General features: G+C 50.0%; 2 protein-coding genes across 2 annotated transcripts; one reads left to right on the top strand and one right to left on the bottom strand.

Moving 5' to 3' along the window:
• The first annotated feature begins 961 nt into the window (after nucleotides 1–961).
• On the top strand, nucleotides 962–4,047 carry ASPHD1 (aspartate beta-hydroxylase domain containing 1). The gene is made up of 3 exons (XM_028109922.2): nucleotides 962–1,946; nucleotides 3,215–3,328; nucleotides 3,866–4,047. Exons 1-3 carry the CDS (start codon nucleotides 1,067–1,069, stop codon nucleotides 3,973–3,975), a joined length of 1,104 nt encoding a protein of 367 aa, XP_027965723.2. The 5' UTR covers nucleotides 962–1,066; the 3' UTR covers nucleotides 3,976–4,047.
• A 232-nt stretch (nucleotides 4,048–4,279) lies between these two features.
• Nucleotides 4,280–17,331, bottom strand: KCTD13 (potassium channel tetramerization domain containing 13). Its single transcript, XM_028109919.1, has 6 exons — nucleotides 16,915–17,331; nucleotides 15,453–15,622; nucleotides 7,867–7,956; nucleotides 7,726–7,778; nucleotides 6,867–7,062; nucleotides 4,280–5,078 (listed from the first exon to the last, which is right to left on the bottom strand). Exons 1-6 carry the CDS (start codon nucleotides 17,159–17,161, stop codon nucleotides 4,842–4,844), a joined length of 993 nt encoding a protein of 330 aa, XP_027965720.1. The 5' UTR covers nucleotides 17,162–17,331; the 3' UTR covers nucleotides 4,280–4,841.
• Between the last annotated feature and the right edge of the window lie 1,493 nt (nucleotides 17,332–18,824).

Raw genomic sequence — 18,824 nt, 5'->3', positions numbered from 1 at the left:
TTTTTTTTCCTCCTGGCCTCCCTCACAGCGCCTCTGGGCGCCCTTTTCAGCACCACCAGCTAGCGGACAGCTCTTCCCGGCCCCGCCGGAGCGGGCCCGGCCCCCGACGCCGCGGGCGATTGGCTGAAGCCGCCCTCACTGTCAATCAGGCTCCCGGGGGTGGGGTGAGGGGCTGGTTCTAGTGGAGGCGGAGGGGGCAGGGGAGTCACAGGCCGACTGGTCAGGGGATCAGCAGACCTACGGGCGGGCGGCAGTGTCCCTGTCCTCAGTCCGCGAGCGCCGGCCCTGCCCATCAGTCTACGCGCTCGCCCCGCCCCTTGTCTTGCCACGCCCCTCCCTCAGCCCCCGCCCCTTCTTTTCGCATTGCGGGGAGGCTGGAGGTTGGCACAGTGCCCCCTGCGCCCCACGTGGCGCCCCGTCGGGGCGGGGAGGGGAGGCGAATCCGGAGACGACCGCCCCCCCCACCCCGGCTGAGATGCGACTGCCGCTGGGTGGGGGCGGGGATAGCTAAGCTGAGATGACTGTGGGGAGGGGTGACGTCAGGGTGAGTGGGAGCCAAGGAAGGAACGAGTAGGAGAAAGGGAGGGAGAGAGAGAGAGAGAGAGAGAGAGAGAGAGAGAGAGAGAGAAAGACCCGCGGGTCGGGTCGACTGAGAAGCGAGGGCAGAAGGGGACGAGGGGTTGGAAGGAGAGAGAGAAGCCGCTGCGGAGGACAACTGGTTGCGGGCTCCCGGGTCCAGGTGGGGTAGGAACTGCTGTCGGGGGAAGCTAGAAGGAAGGAGGGAGAGCTAAGAGAGGCGGGGAGGAGAGGGAGGAGAGAAGAAAGGAGAGGGAAGGACAGAGAGGGTGGGGAAAGGAGAGGCTGAGGGAGAGAAACTGCCGGAAGGAGAAAGGAGAGGGGGTGGGGGGAAGGAAGAGGAGAGAGTTGAAGGAGAAAGAAGAGGAGAAGGGGAGAGAGATAGAAGGAAAGAAAGAGAAAGGAGGGTTGGGAGGTACTTGAAGGAGGTGAGAAAGAGGGAGATAGAAGGTGAAGAGAAGACCTCAGGAGAGAGAACCAAGAGTGGGAAATGTGGAGGGGAAACAGCCCAGGGGGTAACCCGGGAGCAGCCACAGAGGGAACCGGTGGAGAACTGGGAGGACAGGGGAACTGGGGTCTGGAAGATGCCCCAGGCCTCCTGGTCAGGGCCTCCCTGCCCATCATGCCTGCGTGGCCATCGCCCTTGGCCTCCTCAGCCCTCACCCTGCTCCTTGGAGCCCTCACTTCCCTTTTCCTCTGGTACTGTTACCGCCTGGGCTCCCAAGACATGCAGGCTCTCGGGGCTGGGAGTCGGGCTGGGAGTGTCAGTGGGGGGCCTAGGGGATGCTCTGAGACTGGCAGGCCAAGCCCAGGGAGCTCTGGGGAGCCTGGGGAAGGACTCAGGGCAGAAGGCCTAGTGAGCCGTCGCCTGCGGGCCTACGCCAGGCGCTACTCCTGGGCGGGCATGGGTAGGGTGAGGCGGGCAGTTCAAGGTGGCCCAGGCCCTGGGGAAGGGCCGGGGGTCCTGGGCATTCAGCGCCCAGGCCTGCTTTTTTTGCCAGACCTGCCCTCAGCCCCCTTCGTGCCACGGGATGCCCAGCGGCATGACGTGGAGCTCCTGGAGAGCAGCTTCCCTGCCATTTTGCGGGACTTCGGGGCTGTGAGCTGGGACTTCTCAGGGACTACTCCTCTGCCTCGGGGCTGGTCCCCGCCCCTGGCCCCTGGGTGCTACCAGCTCCTGCTGTACCAAGCAGGCCGGTGCCAACCCAGCAACTGCCGCCGGTGTCCGGGGGCCTATCGGGCACTGAGGGGGCTGCGGAGCTTTATGAGTGCCAACACCTTCGGCAATGCTGGCTTTTCTGTCCTCCTGCCTGGGGCTCGGCTTGAGGGTCGCTGTGGGCCCACCAATGCCCGGGTCAGATGCCATCTGGGTAAGTAGATGCTGCCTACAGAAAACCTCCTTGCCTCCACGATTCCTCCTCCAGACTTTCTTCTCTGCCACCAAAGCTTTCTACACTGTGCTTCTGATCATCCCTCTCTTCTCAGAAATCTTCCATGACTCCCTGTTGCCCACAGCGGCATTTCCTAAGCTTCGATTACCTGCCAACCATCTTCATAAGCTTTGCCATGGTCATTTACCACCTGGACTATGTTTCTTGATACTGATTCCCCTTACATTTTGTTTCACTTATTTATTTAAAAGGAACCTTTATAGAACAATGATAATCAGTATTACTTGCACTGAATGGAAAGTACCCATAAAAACAAATTTAAACTTAAAAAAAAAAAAGCTTTAAAAATTCTAGTTAAATACTGTAGTCTGAGACCGAAGCCTACCCTCTCTTCCTTTAGAAGGGAGCGGTGTTAGGGGGGTGTTAAAGTCATGGTGGCACCAAACTGAGATTCCTTTCTTGTTTTAAAGACTGAGAGAAGATGGAAAAGGAAACAATTTTGTTATTTAATGCAGGGTTATTTAAAACCTTGTGTTGCCTAAAATCATGTCCTGTGCCACCAGTTTGATGTGTCCTTCACTTCAAAGCACCCTGGCCTCAGGATCAAGTCCAGGTTCTTTCTTCACCTTATCTCCCACCTGTTCCCTTCCTCCCCTTCCCTCCCACCACACATCAGATCAGGAGAACCTTCTGGCTGATCCTGGCAGATGCCACACTTGATCCTCAGCCTAGAATGTCTTTCCCCCTTATCACCTATCACCTCCTGGAAAACTCCTACTCAGCCTTCAGGACTCCCACTTTCTGGTGCCACACCTCCTCTGGGCAGGGGGGTCCTCCTATTCCCCATCATTGGAGTTGGCTGCTCAGGTTTCTCACGGCACTTTACTGTGTTGTGGTCCTTGGGCCAAAATGGATCCATTAGTTTTATACTAATGAGGGCCGAGCACACAGTAAGTGGGTTCTTCAGCTAAATAAATTGGCAGAAGCCCAAGAAGAGATGCCGCTTCCTCCAGGAAGCCTTCCCTTTTCTCTGGAACAGCAGACTGTGCTTTGCACTGCCTTTCCCCTATCTCCCAGCACTTCTCTCATCTGCTACTATATTGTCATTACATCTGGGACACCTTCCAGAGAGCAAGGAGGGACACCACATGGGGCGTTTGAAGACCTTCAAGCTGCTTTTTGACCAAATAGGGTGGGCCCCTCTGATGGAGGCGGGGGGTGTTGGATGCCTGGGTCTCTTTCCACAGGCCTGAAGATTCCTCCCGGCTGTGAGCTGGTGGTCGGGGGCGAGCCCCAGTGCTGGGCTGAGGGACACTGTCTACTGGTGGACGACTCCTTCCTGCACACAGTGGCTCATAATGGTAATGGGCCCCAGTTCTACTAGGAGGAAAGAGAGACCGAGTGGAGGGGCACAGACTAGAGGCTGCGGAATCAGGCCCAACTGGCTCCCTGTCCTGGCACTTCCGCTTTCCAGCTGCATGACCTTGAACAAGTCATATGTAACTTCCCCCAACCCCTGTGAAGTAGGGCGACCACCTGCTTTATCTGGTAACTGCAGGGATTAAATGAGGTCATGGAGGTGCACAGCAAAGTGGTTAACAAGCCCCTGGGCCTGGACCGCCCGGGTTCCTGTCCTACCTCTGGCACTTACTAGCTGTGTGAGCTTGGCCAAGTTATTTAACCTCTTTGTGCCTCAGTTACTTCGTATAAAAATGGGAATAATCATGGTACTGACTTGCAGTTTGTTTTGATGAGTAAGAGTTAACAGGTCTAAGGGGTTAGAACAGAGCCTGGCACTTAATCGCCAAGTGCTGGCTGTTATGAGTATGTGGTGAGTATTCTGGCAGGTAAGTAGTTAATGTCAGCCACTCTCTTGTCTCCATCCCCATTTGCCCTAGGCTCCCCTGAAGACGGGCCTCGGGTGGTCTTCATCGTGGACCTCTGGCACCCCAACGTGGCCGGGGCCGAGCGCCAGGCCCTTGACTTTGTCTTCGCGCCAGACCCTTGAAGGAAGGGGCTCCCTTCAGACACCTGGGCTGGAGAGGTGCTGCACTACTCAGGGATGGCTTGAGTGGTAGCCAGGACCTCCTCTCCGCTGCAGGGGGTGGGGTGGGGCTGCGGGCGGGAACTGGCCAGCCTACACTGAAATACAGATTTTAAGTCCTCTCCTAACTCCTTCGTCCAGCTACCAGCCAAGTAAAAGGCTTGGGGCGGGGGCTCCTGTCCTCTCCCATCCAACTAGCCAAGTACCTCCTTAACACAAGCCATCTCCTTGACCCTCTCCCCCGGAGCCAGCACCAGACCCTCAGCTCAACTTTATTCCAATAATTTAATAGAAAATTAAAATAAATAATATGTAATAGATTGAGAAGATGGCTGAGCTGGTGCAAGCCCAGGCCAGCCTCGTACAAAGTCAAAGGGGTGGGGGGGACTGGTGGGGGAAGGAGGCGGGGGGGAAACTGCCCTGCACAATGGTGGGGAGGCGGCTCAGAACATGGTGGGTGTCCGTAAGGACTGGCTTGACACTTTGGCATGTACGATGTGCTAAAAAAAAAAAGAGAGAGAGAGAAAGAGAAAAGGGGAATTCTAAATCATTCTAAACCAGCTGGTGAGGAAGATAGCAAGACAAGGATGGGATGAGGGAACAGGCCCTCTGAAGGGTTCTGACTGATGGAAGGGGCTGGAACATACCGTGTTGTTAGCAGTGAGGTGGGAATGAATGGAAAAGGGCCACAGTGAACTGTACCATGCGACGAAGGGACAGAAGGAAGACCCACGACTTGGCCAGCAAAGCCGGGGCTAAGGTCTGGGAAGGGGAGGGAAAGAGAGAGGAACTGCGTTCCAGTGGCAGGAGGAACACAGAAAGGTCAAAGGTCAGTCCTTGAAGACAATCTGTTGGCCATGAGGACGCTCGTCGTGGGTGATGTGGCGCCGGACATGGATCCTGCGGACACGGTGCTCTCGGTTCTCCTCATCCTCCCCTCGGCCTGCCCCACCACCTCCGGCTGCACCCCCTGTGGCCTCCAGGAGGGCTGGGTCTGGGCCCCGGGGAGTCTCGTAGATCAGGATGTTCAAGGTCTCCTCAAAGATCCGGGCCTCTGGGAATTCCACCTGCAAAAGGCCAGCAAGCCCCTGCTCCTACCCTCTGATGCAGTTACACAGACAGCCCCCCGGCCCAGCTGCTCCTGCACGGGCGCACCCCCTAGCCTTTGCAGTCACAGGTTCTTTGGCCTGGACTGTCCAGCCCCCTGGCAAATTCTTTACTCGGCAAAGTCATACTTATCCCTCAAGGTCCAACTCCGAAGTCAGGCAGAGTTACTTGTTTTCTCTCCTTTGCTGCCAAGTCTCTTGGTATGTTCTTGCATTTGACAAATACTGAGTGACGGCCCCGTCCCAGGTGTTCTAGGCACTGGGAATATAGCAGTGAACTAAACAAAGTTCCTGCCTGCAGGAAGTTTACGTTCAAGGGGGAGGACCCAGACATACGTGTAATCAAATATAAACTCTCAGATGGTGACGTTACAGGAAAAAATACAGCAGAAAAAGGGGGTGGGGAGGGTCATGGCCACAAATGTTACAACTTTAGAGAGGGCGTTCAGAGAAGGCCTCGTTGAAAGGGTGACATTCAATCAGCAGTCAGAGGAGGGAGGGAAGGAGCCAGGTGGGTAAGTAGAGAAAGGGCAGCCTGGGGAACAGGCCACAGCAAGGCTAAGAGCCTCGGGGCAGGAGTGCACTTAGTACAGTATTTGAAGATCAGCAGGAGGGAGGCACAGTGGAGGGAGAGTAGAAAGGGGTGAATCGGGGAGGTGCTGGAGAGGGACAGAGGAGGTGTCGTGTCGTGTCGTGTGGCCCGGAGGGACAGAGCTAATATAACTTAACAAGCTGCATTCTCATTACTGGTTTATCTTCCTGTCTTCCCAATTACAATGGAAACTTCTTGGAAGCTGGGTCATTCATTCCTGCATGCATTCGATAAATGCTTCCTAGCTTCCACTGCATGATAAGCGCCTGTCTAGTGCTAGAGAGACTGGAAGAAAAGCTAGAGCCCTACCCTCAAGGAGCTAACCCCTTGCTGCTGATGTGACACCCTCCTGACCGCTGCAGACTAGGAAGGAAGTATGACCAACTTTGGGGTTGTGAGAGGTTGAAAGCTCATGAGCGAAGGTGTCCCAAAGAAAGCTGTGCTTGGCTTCTGTCTTAAAGATTGAGCACAAGTTCATTAGGCAGATGGGGATGAGGAAAAAGTCCAAGAAGAGGGACTAGCATGTGCAAAGGTGGAGAGGTATGAAATAGCACTGGGTGCTCAGACCCTTGCGTATCTGAGGCACTTCCTTCATATCAAAGTCAGAAGGGAACAGATGACACGACAGAGGGCTGGTACTTTACTAGGCCTTTCATTCACCTGGATTCCAAGCCTGGCGCTGTGCTTGGTGCAGAGGAGGTGCTCAGGAAGTATCTGCTGATGACTGCCAGGTTAATGACTCAGGGCTTACAAACTCAGCATGTTCTAAGAGACCTGTGTGTTCTAAGGCCCTGAGGTTGTAAGAACATATTTTGGGTCACGGACCCTTCTGAGATTCTAACAACTATGGTCCTTCTATGTGGAAAAATGCATGCACACTCCCAAATCTGCACACCACTTCAGGGAGCCTGGAGACCCAAATGGGCTAGGTAAAGAATCCCACTCTAATCCAACACTCTCGTTTCATGCCAGAGGAAGAGAGACCCGCAGGGGGAAGGTGACTTGCCCATGGTTACACGAGACCCCAGAACTTGGAAGCGCAGCTCTTGACTCCCAGGACACCTCGCTGCCCGTTCAGCTGCGCCGCCTCTGGCGGGGGTCCTGGTGGCCGCCCACCACCACAGCCCTCCCTGACCAGGCCCTGAGCCCCTTCTGACCTTGGTCTGCTTCTTCTCCGTGGCATAGACAATGGAGGTGCAGCACACCTCGGCGATTTTGCGGCCCTGCCCGTAGAAGGACCAGCAGCAGATCTCGTCCCCCAGGACATCCTTGAGGAAAAGCAGCCGCCCGTGGAAGCGCAGGGCCAGTTTGTCAAACAGCTCAATGTTCTTAAGGAGGTTGTCATCTGAAGTGCTGAGGACCAGGGGGCCAGGAGGCCTTAGCACACTGGCTTCCTTCCCTCTGTTCCGCAGCACAGGGGCCCGCCTACCCTGCATTCAGGCCCTGGGGCCCAGCAGGGAGCTTCCTCTGCGCGTCCCCCTCCCCCTCGCCCCCACCCGCGTCTGGAGTCTGGTTCAGCTGGCCTCAGAGAAGCAACATCATTTGCTGAGCAAATCCCCGCACAGCAGAGGGGCCCCCGTGGCTTCACCTAACGTCCTCACTGCACCACTTCTTGCAACCAAGTGACACCAGGCAAGTTCCTTCACCTCTTGGTGCCTCGGTTCCCTCTCTGTCAAATGGAGATAGTACTACCCCACACAACCGTGAGGATTATGGGCGTTAATATGGGTAAAGCACGGGAAGCAACGTCTGCTGCGGAAAAGCCCTTAGTAAATAAATGTTAGCCACTCTCATCTAATCCTCGCTGAAACCCAGTTTGCGGGTGAGCACACTGAACCTCCAGGCTGACAATGACCTGCCCACAGTACTCAGAGCGGAATCTGCTTCCTGGCAGGCATTCTGCCCCTCTGGGCGGCCACAGCCCCCTCACCCCGGAGGGGCCCGCATCAGGGCTGTGCCTGAGCCCAGACCCCCCCACCCCCACCCCAGGGCGCCTCCCTGCCCCGTGGTGGTCACCTGGTGTAGGAGTACTTGTTGTTACTGCGGTTGTGCAGGAGCTTCACCACGGGCTGTGGGGGGAGAGAGCACGGAGAAGGGTGGGGTCAGGCTGCAGGGAGAGGCCCACAGCCTCCACCCTACAGGGCTCAGGGGCCTCACCTTGGAGGTGCTGGCCAGGAGCTGCTGCTCCTCCCGGGGAGATGTCACCGTGGGGATGAGGCACAGCGGGGACAGGTTCTCCCTTTTTTGCTGGAGAAGAAGCGGAAGGTGGTTAACAGCACAAAGGTCACTCGCTCCCCCACTTAAAAGCTGTCCAAACCTGCCTGTTGCCTTCCGTGGGGGAAAAATCCAGACTCCTTAGAGGTCCACCGAGCTCTGTAAGTTCCAACCTCTCTGATTTCATCTCTACCACTCTCCCCTGCTTGCTGGGCTTCAGCCCCACCCACGGCCTGTTCCTTGTGCCCACCCAACCCTTTGCTGTTCCCCCTGCCTGGAATGGTCTTCGATGCTGTGTGCCTGGCCCTTTCATGCCATTCAGCTAACTCAAAACAGTACACCTCAGAGGGTGCTGGTCCGTCTCCTAAAGCTCCCTGACTAAAACATCATCCTCTACCTTCTTCTTTACACGTTAGCAGCTCATTCTTCGCAGCACTGAGGTCCTCACATTTTCTCATTTTGTTATATGTTTGCTTATGATCTGTCTCTTCTCCCCCAGGGAGTGCCTAGTATACAGTGGCTGCTCAGTGTCTGCTGAATAAATGAACCTGGTTGGGTGAGATGAGGTCTGAGGCAGAACCAGATACATGGGCTTCTTTCCTCTGTTCTGTTCCAGAATCTTTATGCCAAAACCCCTTTCACCTCTCTCAACCAGATCTTTTTCTCAACTGTAAATTCCAGAAGTTTTTCCTTTTTTTTTTTTTTTTTTTTTTGAGAAACTTATAAGACCTTTTCTAACATTAGGGACGCCTGGGTGGCTCAGTCGGTTAAGCGCCTGCCTTCAGCTCTGGTCATGATCCCAGGGTCCTGGGATCAAGTCCCGCATCAGCTCCTTGCTCAGCAGGGAGCCTGCTTCCCCTGCCTGCCGATCCCCCTGCTTGTGTGTGCTCTCTGTCTCTGACAAATAAATAAAATCTTAAAAAAAAGAGACCTTTTTCTAACATTAATATGGAAGAATAAAAGTCTCTTATTACTTAGGTCAATTTTTAAAAAGAGCCAAGAGGAAGGGCTGATGCTATCATATATTAAGATATCCTATAAAGCCATACTAATGAAAACAGTGTGGTTTTGGGGAACAAACACAAAACCAATGGAACACAAGAGAGTTTGGAAATGGGCTGATGTATATATGAGAACTGATATTTATAAAGGGGATACCACATATCAGTGGGGCAAGTATGGAGTGTGTATTGGTTATTGCTGTGTAATAAACTATCCCCAAGCTTAGCAGCTTAAAGCAACAATAAATATTTATTATCTCAGTTCCTGTGGGTTAGGAATTCAGGAGTGGCTTAGCTGGGTCGTTTTGTTATAGGGGTCTGTCTTGAGGTTGTAGCCAACTCAGCCAGTGCTGCAGGAATCCGAAGGCATGCCTGGGTCTGGAGGATCTGGTCTGAGAATACTTATTCATATGGCTGGCAAGTTTGTGCTGGCTCTCTGCAGGAAACATCTGATCCCTGTCATCTGGACCTCTCCGTAGGGTTGCTTGAGCGTCCTTGCAACGTGGCAGCTGGCTTCTCCAGAGCAAATAATCCGAGAGAGCGAGGTGGGGGTTTCAATGTCCTTTATGACCTGGTTTTGTCAGCCCTGTTCCGTGTGAAAGGGAACCACACGAAAGAATGAGTACTAGGGAGTAAGAATCACAGGGGACTGCCTTGGAGGCTGGCTCCACAGGCCACGTTCTGGCCCCTTTGATCCAAACCCTTCCCATTGAAAAGCACACTCACCCCCTCCCAAGATCCCCAAAGTCTCATCTCATTACAGCATCAGCCTGAAGTACAGAATCCCGTCACCTAAGTCAGTCCGGGTGGGGATGAGGCTCCTTGGGTGTAGTTCCTTAACTATAGCTCCTTAAGTACATTTCTTCTTGATCTGAAGACCTGTGAACTAAAGAGACAAATTCTCTCTCCCATATACCTAATATGCAGTGGTGGAACAGGCATTAGGATAATCAGTGGGGGACTCTTGTTCAAAAGGTTTGAGGGGAGGTAGGTGGCATACAAAAGTCACTGCTTCGTAGAAATTCTGCAACCCAGTTGGACAAACGTTGGGAGCTCTCTGATGCCTACTCTTGCCAGAAATGATTCTTTACGGCTCTTGGCTCTGCCCTGAATCGTCCTTCTTTTCCATGAAAGTCCATGCTTGCGGCTCCGTGGTTTCCTGCTTGTAGAGCTCTGGGGGCCCAAAGGCCTCTTCTCTTGCACCGTCTCGATCACTTCTGGTCCAAGCTGGCAGTGTTTCTGCCAATGTAATTCTTGTAAAAACTTAATAGGCAGATACTCGTTGAGTCTTGGGGTTCAGTTCATTGGATAGATGTCATACCCACAAATCTCTGTGAGATATGCTCTCCTCTACTTTGGGCATGTGCCGAGATGGCTGAGGGGCAGCACTGTTGTTTGATCAACAGTGCTCCGAGGCATCATCTGGGATGTTTCTGAAGTCTTAACAAAGGTTTTTACAATCACATTCTCGGCTTCATCTTTTAGACCATGTTTTACTGAGAATGCCCTGTATTTGATCTTTGCTAGAAAGTCATTTGTGAATTGTAACATCATGTGTTATCTGGAAAGGTTGGGACTTTTCGAACCCAGTAATTCCTGCCTCCTTGTTTAATTGTGTTCCCTCTTGCTTATCCTCTCCTCTTCTATTTTACTGTTGGCAACAAGATACCTGGTGGGCCCTTCAACATTCTTTCTGGAAACTTCTTTAGCTACATCACCCAGTTCATTAGGTACATTCTACTTTCTACATTACTGCAGGAGACATTGTTGCCAAAATCCTGCCTCTACATGATGAGGGTTCCCTCTGCACCGGTTTCCAGTAACATTTTCCCCATTGCAGCCTCCTCTGAGGTCATCAGGCTTCCATGAACAGACCCTCTAAAGCTCTTCAGGCCTTTATTAACATTCTCCTCAAAGTCCTGCCAACTGGTGCCCACTTCCCAGTTCTAAAGCCACTAGTACGTTTGAGGCTTTTGTTACCACAGAACCCACCCAGATACCAAATCTGTTATCCATTGCTGGGTAACAAATTACTACAAATTTACCAGCTTAAAACAATAAACATTTATTATTGCACAGTTTCCGTGAGTTGGGAACTTGAGATTGGCTAGTTGGGGGTGGTCTGGACCAGGGTCTCTCAGGAAGCTGGGAGTCCAGATGTTGGCCTGGGCTGTAGTTATTTGAAGACTTGATTGGGCCTAGAGAATCTGCTTGAAGAGAGTTCACCCATATGCCCGGCTCTGTGTGCTGGCTATTGACAGGGGGCTTCCGTTCCTCACCAAGTAAACTCTCCCTTGGGCTGACTGGGTGTCTTTATGTGGCAGCTGGTTTCCCCCAGAGTGAGTGATCCGAGACAGAGGCAAAAACTGCAATGTCTTTTATGACCTAGCTTTAGAAGCCACACTATCACTTCTGCAATATCCTATTGGTTACATAGGTCAGCTTTGTTCAGCGTGGGAGGGGACTACACAAGAGCCTGAATAAGGAGGAAGCAAGAACTGCTGGTGGCTATCTTGGACACAGGATACCACAGAATGTTTAGTAGATGGCATTGGAAAAACTAGCTCACTCTCTGGAGGACAAAAAATTGTTAAATCCCTTCATAATTCACATTTGTAACAGTGAATTTAGATTACAAGACCCACGTATGAAAGCTAAAACTATAAAGCTAACAAAAGATGTAGATAGAATGGAAAAAAAACCTTTTTAAACAAGACCGTACAAGGATATACCACTAAGCAAAAAAAAAAAAAAAAAAAAGAGGAACTTGACATTAAAATCAAGATTTTCTCCAGTTGACAACGGAAACTGTGACTTTACAAATAATCCCACGTAATAACTCTGAAGGAATGACAATTATAATTACTCTACAACTCTAATGAAATTATTGATTCAGGTAAGGATTCTCAATTGGTGTGTGGTTGATAGGTAACTGCCACTCACACAGTGCCTAAACATCACAAAGATTACTTTATGGTTGGCAACAAGGAAGCGTAACTATAATAGAGGGATCCAACCATCATCACCTGAATGTAGGGCTAACTCTGAGTATTACTAATGATGGGTCATATTAGCAAAATTATGGATCTCTCAACACAATAGAAAATATAGAAAATTGCCTAAAATATATTCTAATCAAAATGTTTTAGTATCAAGCCTTTAAATCTACTTTTGGGGCACCTGGCTGGCTCAGTTGGAAGAGCACATGACTCTTGATCTCAGGGTCCTGAGTTCGAGCCCCATGTCGGGTGCAGAGATTACTAAAAAAAAATTAATCAATTAATTAAAAAAAATAAATCTACTGTCTAGTTTACAAAAAACTCAGAACAGGGTATAGTACCAAACCAAATGATACCATAAGGAAACCACCAGGCAAATTTGGAAAGTGGGTCAATGTGCAGGACAACTGGTGGTCTCTTTTAACAAGTCAGCATGAGCAAAAAAGGGATGGTCTGGGGTTGGAAGAGACTGAGAGAACATAATAACCAGATGTAATGCAAGGATCTAGACTGGGTCCTGGTTTAGATGAATCAGGCATAAAAGATGTTTCTGGAACAAATGGAGAAATTTGTGTATACTCTGGATGTTAGATAAGAAGAAATTTTATTGACATGGAAAGAGCAATTATTAACAAACAAAAAAAGCAAATTACAAAACAGCACATATAGCATGATCATATATATTTTGGCAAATACACACACACACACACACACACACACACACACACACACACACACACACACACACCTGGAAGGGTATCTGGAGCTTTTATTTTTTTGATCATCTGTGTTTTCTAAATTTCTACAATACATACATATACTGCTTTAAAAATAACAAATGGTTATTTATAATAAAAAAATCAAGGATTTCAATTCAACAAAAGATGCCACAGACAGGTGACATTTTAAGAGAAAATACTGGCGACAACTAAAACTGACTAGAAATTATCTGAAACAGACTTTCTCAACTAGGATTCCTCACCTGAATCTCAAAATCCAGCAAATAAATAATTTGAGTACCTATTTTCTCAACTCTCAAGGATGATAGGAAAACAGTACCATTCTAGAGGCATATGAGGAAAGTAGATTTATTGTGTACAATACATGTCTTCGGCTACATGTCTTCGGGCTTAATTCTCCCTAGGAACTAAACTAAAATATGCAAGGATCTTCTGCAAAGCAACAAGAAAAAGACAGGAAACTCAGTAGAAAATTTGGTAAAGAATATAAATAGGCAATTCACAGAAGGGAAACCACAAAAGCAAGTAAGCATATGAAAAGATGCTCAATCTCATTAGTAATTAGAGGCATGCAAATTAAAATGAGATCACTCTATACCAATCAGATTAGCAAAATCAGAACACTGGCTGATGCCAGGTGTTGCTGAGAATATGCAGAAACGGGATCCGTTATGTACTGCTGATCAGGAGTATAAAGTGCTATAGTCATTCGGGAGAGTAATCTGATGATACTTGCTGAAATCCATTTGTATGTGTTCTGTGACCCTGCAATTCCACTTCCACCTACAAACATGAGAAACCCTGGCCCAGGATCCACAAGGGCACATGTTTAAGGATGCTCATGGTGGCAGCTGGCACCGTTTGCAGGGGAAGGAAGGTGGAGGCAATCTAGGTCTCCAACCTCAGGGGAATATATAAATAAAATACGGTGAATACACGCCAAAGATTCTTGTGTAGCAGTTAGAAGCAAAGAACTAAATGTACAAACAGCAGCATGAATAGATCTTGAAAGAAGTGTTGAATTAAGAAACAGAACACACAATCCATAGCTCAAAACCATTTATGGAAATTTAAAACGAATACATATACAAAACGAGGCTTTTAGCTTTTCAAGGGTACAAACATAATCTAAGTATATGTATCAAAACATTAGAACTGGAGGGGTACCTATGGGTAAAAGGGAAGTGGGCAAGGGGCTGGGAATAAAGGGGAAAAATAAAAAGAGAAAAGACTTGTAGAGACCCATGATGATTAAGTACCACACACTGAGGAGTAGGATAAACGCAATCCTCTATACCTGAACCTTAAAAACAAAAACCAAAACCTCCACACGAACAAGCAAACTCTGAGTGCGGTGAGGATGGGGAACGGTGTCAGGGAAACCTGGAAAGGAGGCAATTGGAGCAGAGGAAAAAGCACTGCACCAGGGAGTCAGATAACCTGGGGCTGAAACTGAGCTCTGTGGCTTACTGGCTGGCTCTTTGACCTTGGATATATCCCCAACCTCCCACCTATGTATCGAACAGGGGTACAAGATGTACACACAAGCAGATAGCAGAATCACTCCCAACACACAGTGGATATGAGGTAACACTGGATAAATGTACGACTACAGAGCAGGAACCCACTTTCAAGATCATCTAATTCAATGGTTTTCCAACTGCAAGTGGTGACCCATTCATGGGTCCTGAAGTAAGTTTAATGAGTCCCAAAGAGCAGTCAAAAGAAAGAAAACAATATATCAGCGTGTATTTATAAAACTCTGACTGAAGTTATATATATGTGACTATAAAATACATTTTTTTTCCTATGGGATGAAGTCTGAAAAACATGGATACTGCCCAAAGAAACTCTATACTTTTGAATTTCAAGAACCAGTAAGTATTCACCAAGCCAACAGAAAGTTGTTCATAGTTGCCACTTTTTAATATATAAAGGGCATCAAAAAAGAAACTCTCATAATCTCCTATTAATATTGTATCATACAAGAAAGGACATTTTTAACATTGTAAAAATAGAACAGAATAAAAGGCTTTATGTAAAACTCATTACACTGTACCTATTTTTCTTGTCTCCCTATCTTTTGGAACAGAGGACAGAATGCCAGAGGTAGGAAATGACTCAATCAAAGTCACTCAATCAGCTGTGGTAGAGGTGACACTTAACCCACAGGTCCTGACTATGCTTTCTAAGCTCTTCTCCTCAGAACCCTAAGAGATCCACAGAAGAGAAGCCCAGCAGTTGGGGCTGTGGAACCCCCAACCTGTTTTATTAGGAGCAGCTCTGCTTCTAAGATTTCATTGCTAAAAAAAAGTTAAAAACAAAAAAAACCCAAAACCTGGCTGGGGGTAGAATGCTGCCTCCCAGGATAGGACCAAAACACAGAGATCATTATAATTTAAATTTAGATATTTTTTTCCCTGGTAGCACAGGGAGTTATTTAAGATTTCTGAGCAAGGGGGAGAATAGATTGCGACTGTGTTTAAGGATCATCACTCGGGTGGTAGTGTGATTGCCAGATTAGGCAGGGAGGAACCGCAAGGAGAGAGCAATCATTTAACTACTGCAACAGTCCTGGCATGAGGTGGTAAGAGAGGTCCTTCTTGAGGCAGCAGGGATACACAGGAAAGCACCCCCAAATTTTCTGCGGTCATGGCTAGTCACAGCCACAGGCAGCCTCTCCAGACAGTACCCCATATGCCTCCCGTCTATATTTAATGTCCCAGTATCTAACTGCTTGGGCAGCTCTCCAGAGACATGGGCATCGGGTGGGACGCAGGGCCCCTCACCTGCAATGCTAGCTGGCAGTCCTCAATCAGGCCCTGTACCAGGTAGTAGCGTGCTTCGCCTAGGAGCTCCCCCAGTTCTCTGGTACTCTCAGGCAGTGGCACGGACCCATCCCGCAGGTAGTTGAGGATTGTACCAAAGTGGCGGCCGCTCCGGTCAATCAGCACCCAACCTGGTGGAATGGAGAGAGGCAGGAGGAAGGATGGCTTTGCAGGGGGCCCTGGAGCTACTAAATTTTTATGAAAAACAGATTCCAAAGCTACAAGTCTGAATACTGATCTGTCTCAAACCTTTGCCATATCCAAGAAAATCCTTTAAAACTCCAGTGAGTTCCCCATAGACCCCTTTTTAACATTCGTAGACAGAGAATTCCCTTCCAAGTCTGTTCTACACTGAAAAAGTTCCCACCATGAGAAAAGGATTACAGATTACCTTATCAACAAACTCTAACTTTTAGTGTTAATCCTGACCATCCTATTTAATTAAAATATCCACCCCACCCTCCAGTTCACTACCATTTTAACCTTTATATTACTCAGAGAACTTACTACTATCTGCAATTACATGTGTTTTTGTACGTGTATTTGCTTATTGTTTTCCTCCTGTCCCCACAAAAAAGTCCATAAGACTAACCTTGTCTGATTCATTTTCCACTAACTGGCACTTTACAAATACTTGTTTAAAATAAGTAAATTCTTCAACTTCAGATATTTTAAGACTGACCTCCACCTCCCAAACTTTAATTTTTCTGCTCTTACAATCCTTGTTGTACCCCCTCTGAATACCTTCCCCCACCTTCACAAAAACTTTACACAGTTCCACCTGGGCATGTGGGTCCCAACCCTGAAGGCAACACTCCACGAAGGTGAGGTTCACCTGCCAAAGAACTGTCCACCCTCCTCTCTGGTGTCCATGGCAAACCCCAAAACAGCCTTTTCCTACAGTCTGCATTTAGAGATGGATCCCTAGAATGTACAGGGACCTGTGTTAGAGGAACACAGAGACAGACAACTCCTCCAGGCTGGTTGTTAGCAGTGCTGAGGTAGAGAGGCAAACATGAAGCTGGGCAGTTGGAAGGAACATGTACGTTGCCCGGAAGGGTGCTGCTGACAGCAGGGCTGGTTTCCAAGTCGTCTGAGCTGAGGAATAAAGGGTGGGAGAACTGGAGGGGACTGGTAATAAAAATTCTGAAGTGACACGTTGAATCACTTACCACAGCACCTGTTGGACGGGGGCGTGTGAAGTTCCATAAATGTTGGTTATTGCTGGGGATAAAGGACTGAGAGAGGAGGGGGATTATGAATGAGAAAGGGGCGATGAGACGGGACGTGGGGCTGGAGGGAGGTGAAATGAGTGACTGGACGGTAGAGAGACGAGAGAGAGGGTATGGGGAGACTGGGCGACGGAAGGCTGACGGCGATCTGGAGGATGCGGGACCACACAGGTAAGGGCGGCGCGGCGTACCTCCCGCGTCGGTGAGCACCTCCGCGCGGCCGCTGAACATGGCCTTGAGCATGGTGTCCTGTCCCGTGAGGGTGCGAAGCGTGGTGTAGTGCAGCGAGCCGCCCACGTTCAGCTTCACGTACTTGCTGTTCGGGGTCAGTGGCTTGAGAGCGTAAGCGGCGGAGCCAGGCTCCAGACCCGAGGGCTTAGGGGCTTCTAGGGACGGGGGGGCCTCGGCCGCCGCCGGGCCCGAGGCCTCGGCCGACATGCCAGAGAGTGGCGGCGGACGGCGATCCCAGGTTCTCTCCGCGCCCTCCGGCGGCTCCCAAAGACCCCGAGACCCGAGCCCTGGAGCCGGCCCGCCCGGCCCGCACGCCCACACGCCGCCGCTACTCAGCTACACTGGCCGTCAGCCCCATCGCGCCGACACCGCCCGGAAGCCGGGGCCCAGCAGCTGCGCAGGCGCGCCACGGTCCCGCCCCCGACCTCGCGCGCCGGCGGTGCGGAGCATGCGTGGTGGCCTTGGGCCAGTTGAGCGGTAGCGCGCCACCTGCGGCGGGGTCGGGGCGGGCGCGAGGTGCGCTCCTCCCGCGGTTGGAAGACGCGCTCTGCCACAGGGCTGCTGCGGAAAACGAGGTCTCCGCCGGGTGGTTAGTCTCTGCCCTCAGGGCGCTTCGCGGGCGTGAAGGGCAAGGTTTCCCGCCGACCATCCCCGCGCTTTTGACAGACTGAGGAGAGCTTCGAACAAAGCATCAAAGGGAGACTTGTACAAGAGGCTAAAGTGAGGTGGCCTCCTAGAGGAGGTGACAGTAGTGCTAGGGCATGCAGGGTGTGAGTAGGTAAGGTCGTCAGGGAGTCCGTCCCTGAGGAGGTGATGCAGAGCTGAAGCTGAGAAGACCGGGCCACATGGAGGTGTGAAGGAGGAGAGCTCCGGGCAGAGGGAAGGGCACATACACAGACCCCAGGCAGGAACACGCCTGATGGTTTTGAGGAGCGGAATGAATGTCAGGGGTGGCTGCAACCTGCCAAGAAAAGGTCTGAGAATCCCAGCTAAGATCGCGAGACACCTAGTCCCCCCAAAAAAGAAGGAATAAGATAGGAACACGTTATTGACAAGAAAGTGTGCTGAGAAGTGTTTTATCTGACTGGATCTACATTCCTTTGAAAGGCTGATACTTCAGAGATTTAACAAAGGATCTTAATGTCTAGCATGGGGGTGTGCTGGAAGGAAAATTTAAACAGAGTTGTAATTTCCACCCTACCAACAGTTCACTGGGTGATCCTTGGCAAGTCACCTTTCTCTGGGCTTGGTTCCTATTTTGCTTGGTGAGGGGTGCAGATTTCAATGCCAGGGGACAGTGAGGAGTGTAAATGAGTGGGGTGGGGCATTATAAAGTACTGGGGAGTAACGGGGTCTGTTGTGACCCAGAGAGCTCATGTTTTACCAAAAGGGGTTGCCAATTCTGATTTTTCAAGTGTAACTGGTAAAAAAAGAAAAGAAAAGAAAAGCACCCCATGGCTGCTGGGAGCTAGTTTACACTCTCCCTCTGGAAGCCTTGGTAATGCTAGGAGCCAGCCTGGCACTATCAGCTAGGCTATGGTGTTATCCTGTTGAGCATCAACAAGTTCACAGAACACCAACATCAGACAAAGACACTCTCTGATGGATTGAGAGAAAGACCATTTCATAATCATGCCTGAACACAAAAACAAGAACATCGTCCAAACCACAAAAATGACCAAATATAACCTCTACCCCCACAGTTTGAGTGACTGCTACTTCTTTAACAAGAACAGCTTTAATCCCTGATCCATTCCTCCTGCCTTCTAGATAAAAATTATTAAGATAACCAAAAAGAATTATCCCCACTTCCTGACAACATCCAACCTAGAGCAAATCTCCCTTTTCTCAAGCCCTCCTCGAAAATCAT

This window comes from Eumetopias jubatus, unplaced genomic scaffold (assembly GCF_037043125.1).
Source record: "Eumetopias jubatus isolate StellerSeaLion01/CBP00866 unplaced genomic scaffold, mEumJub1_p1.0 scaffold_12, whole genome shotgun sequence".
In the NCBI taxonomy this organism is placed as follows: domain Eukaryota; kingdom Metazoa; phylum Chordata; class Mammalia; order Carnivora; family Otariidae; genus Eumetopias; species Eumetopias jubatus.
The sequence above is the reverse complement of the archived record's forward strand: the minus strand, read 5'-3'. Positions and strand labels throughout refer to the sequence as shown.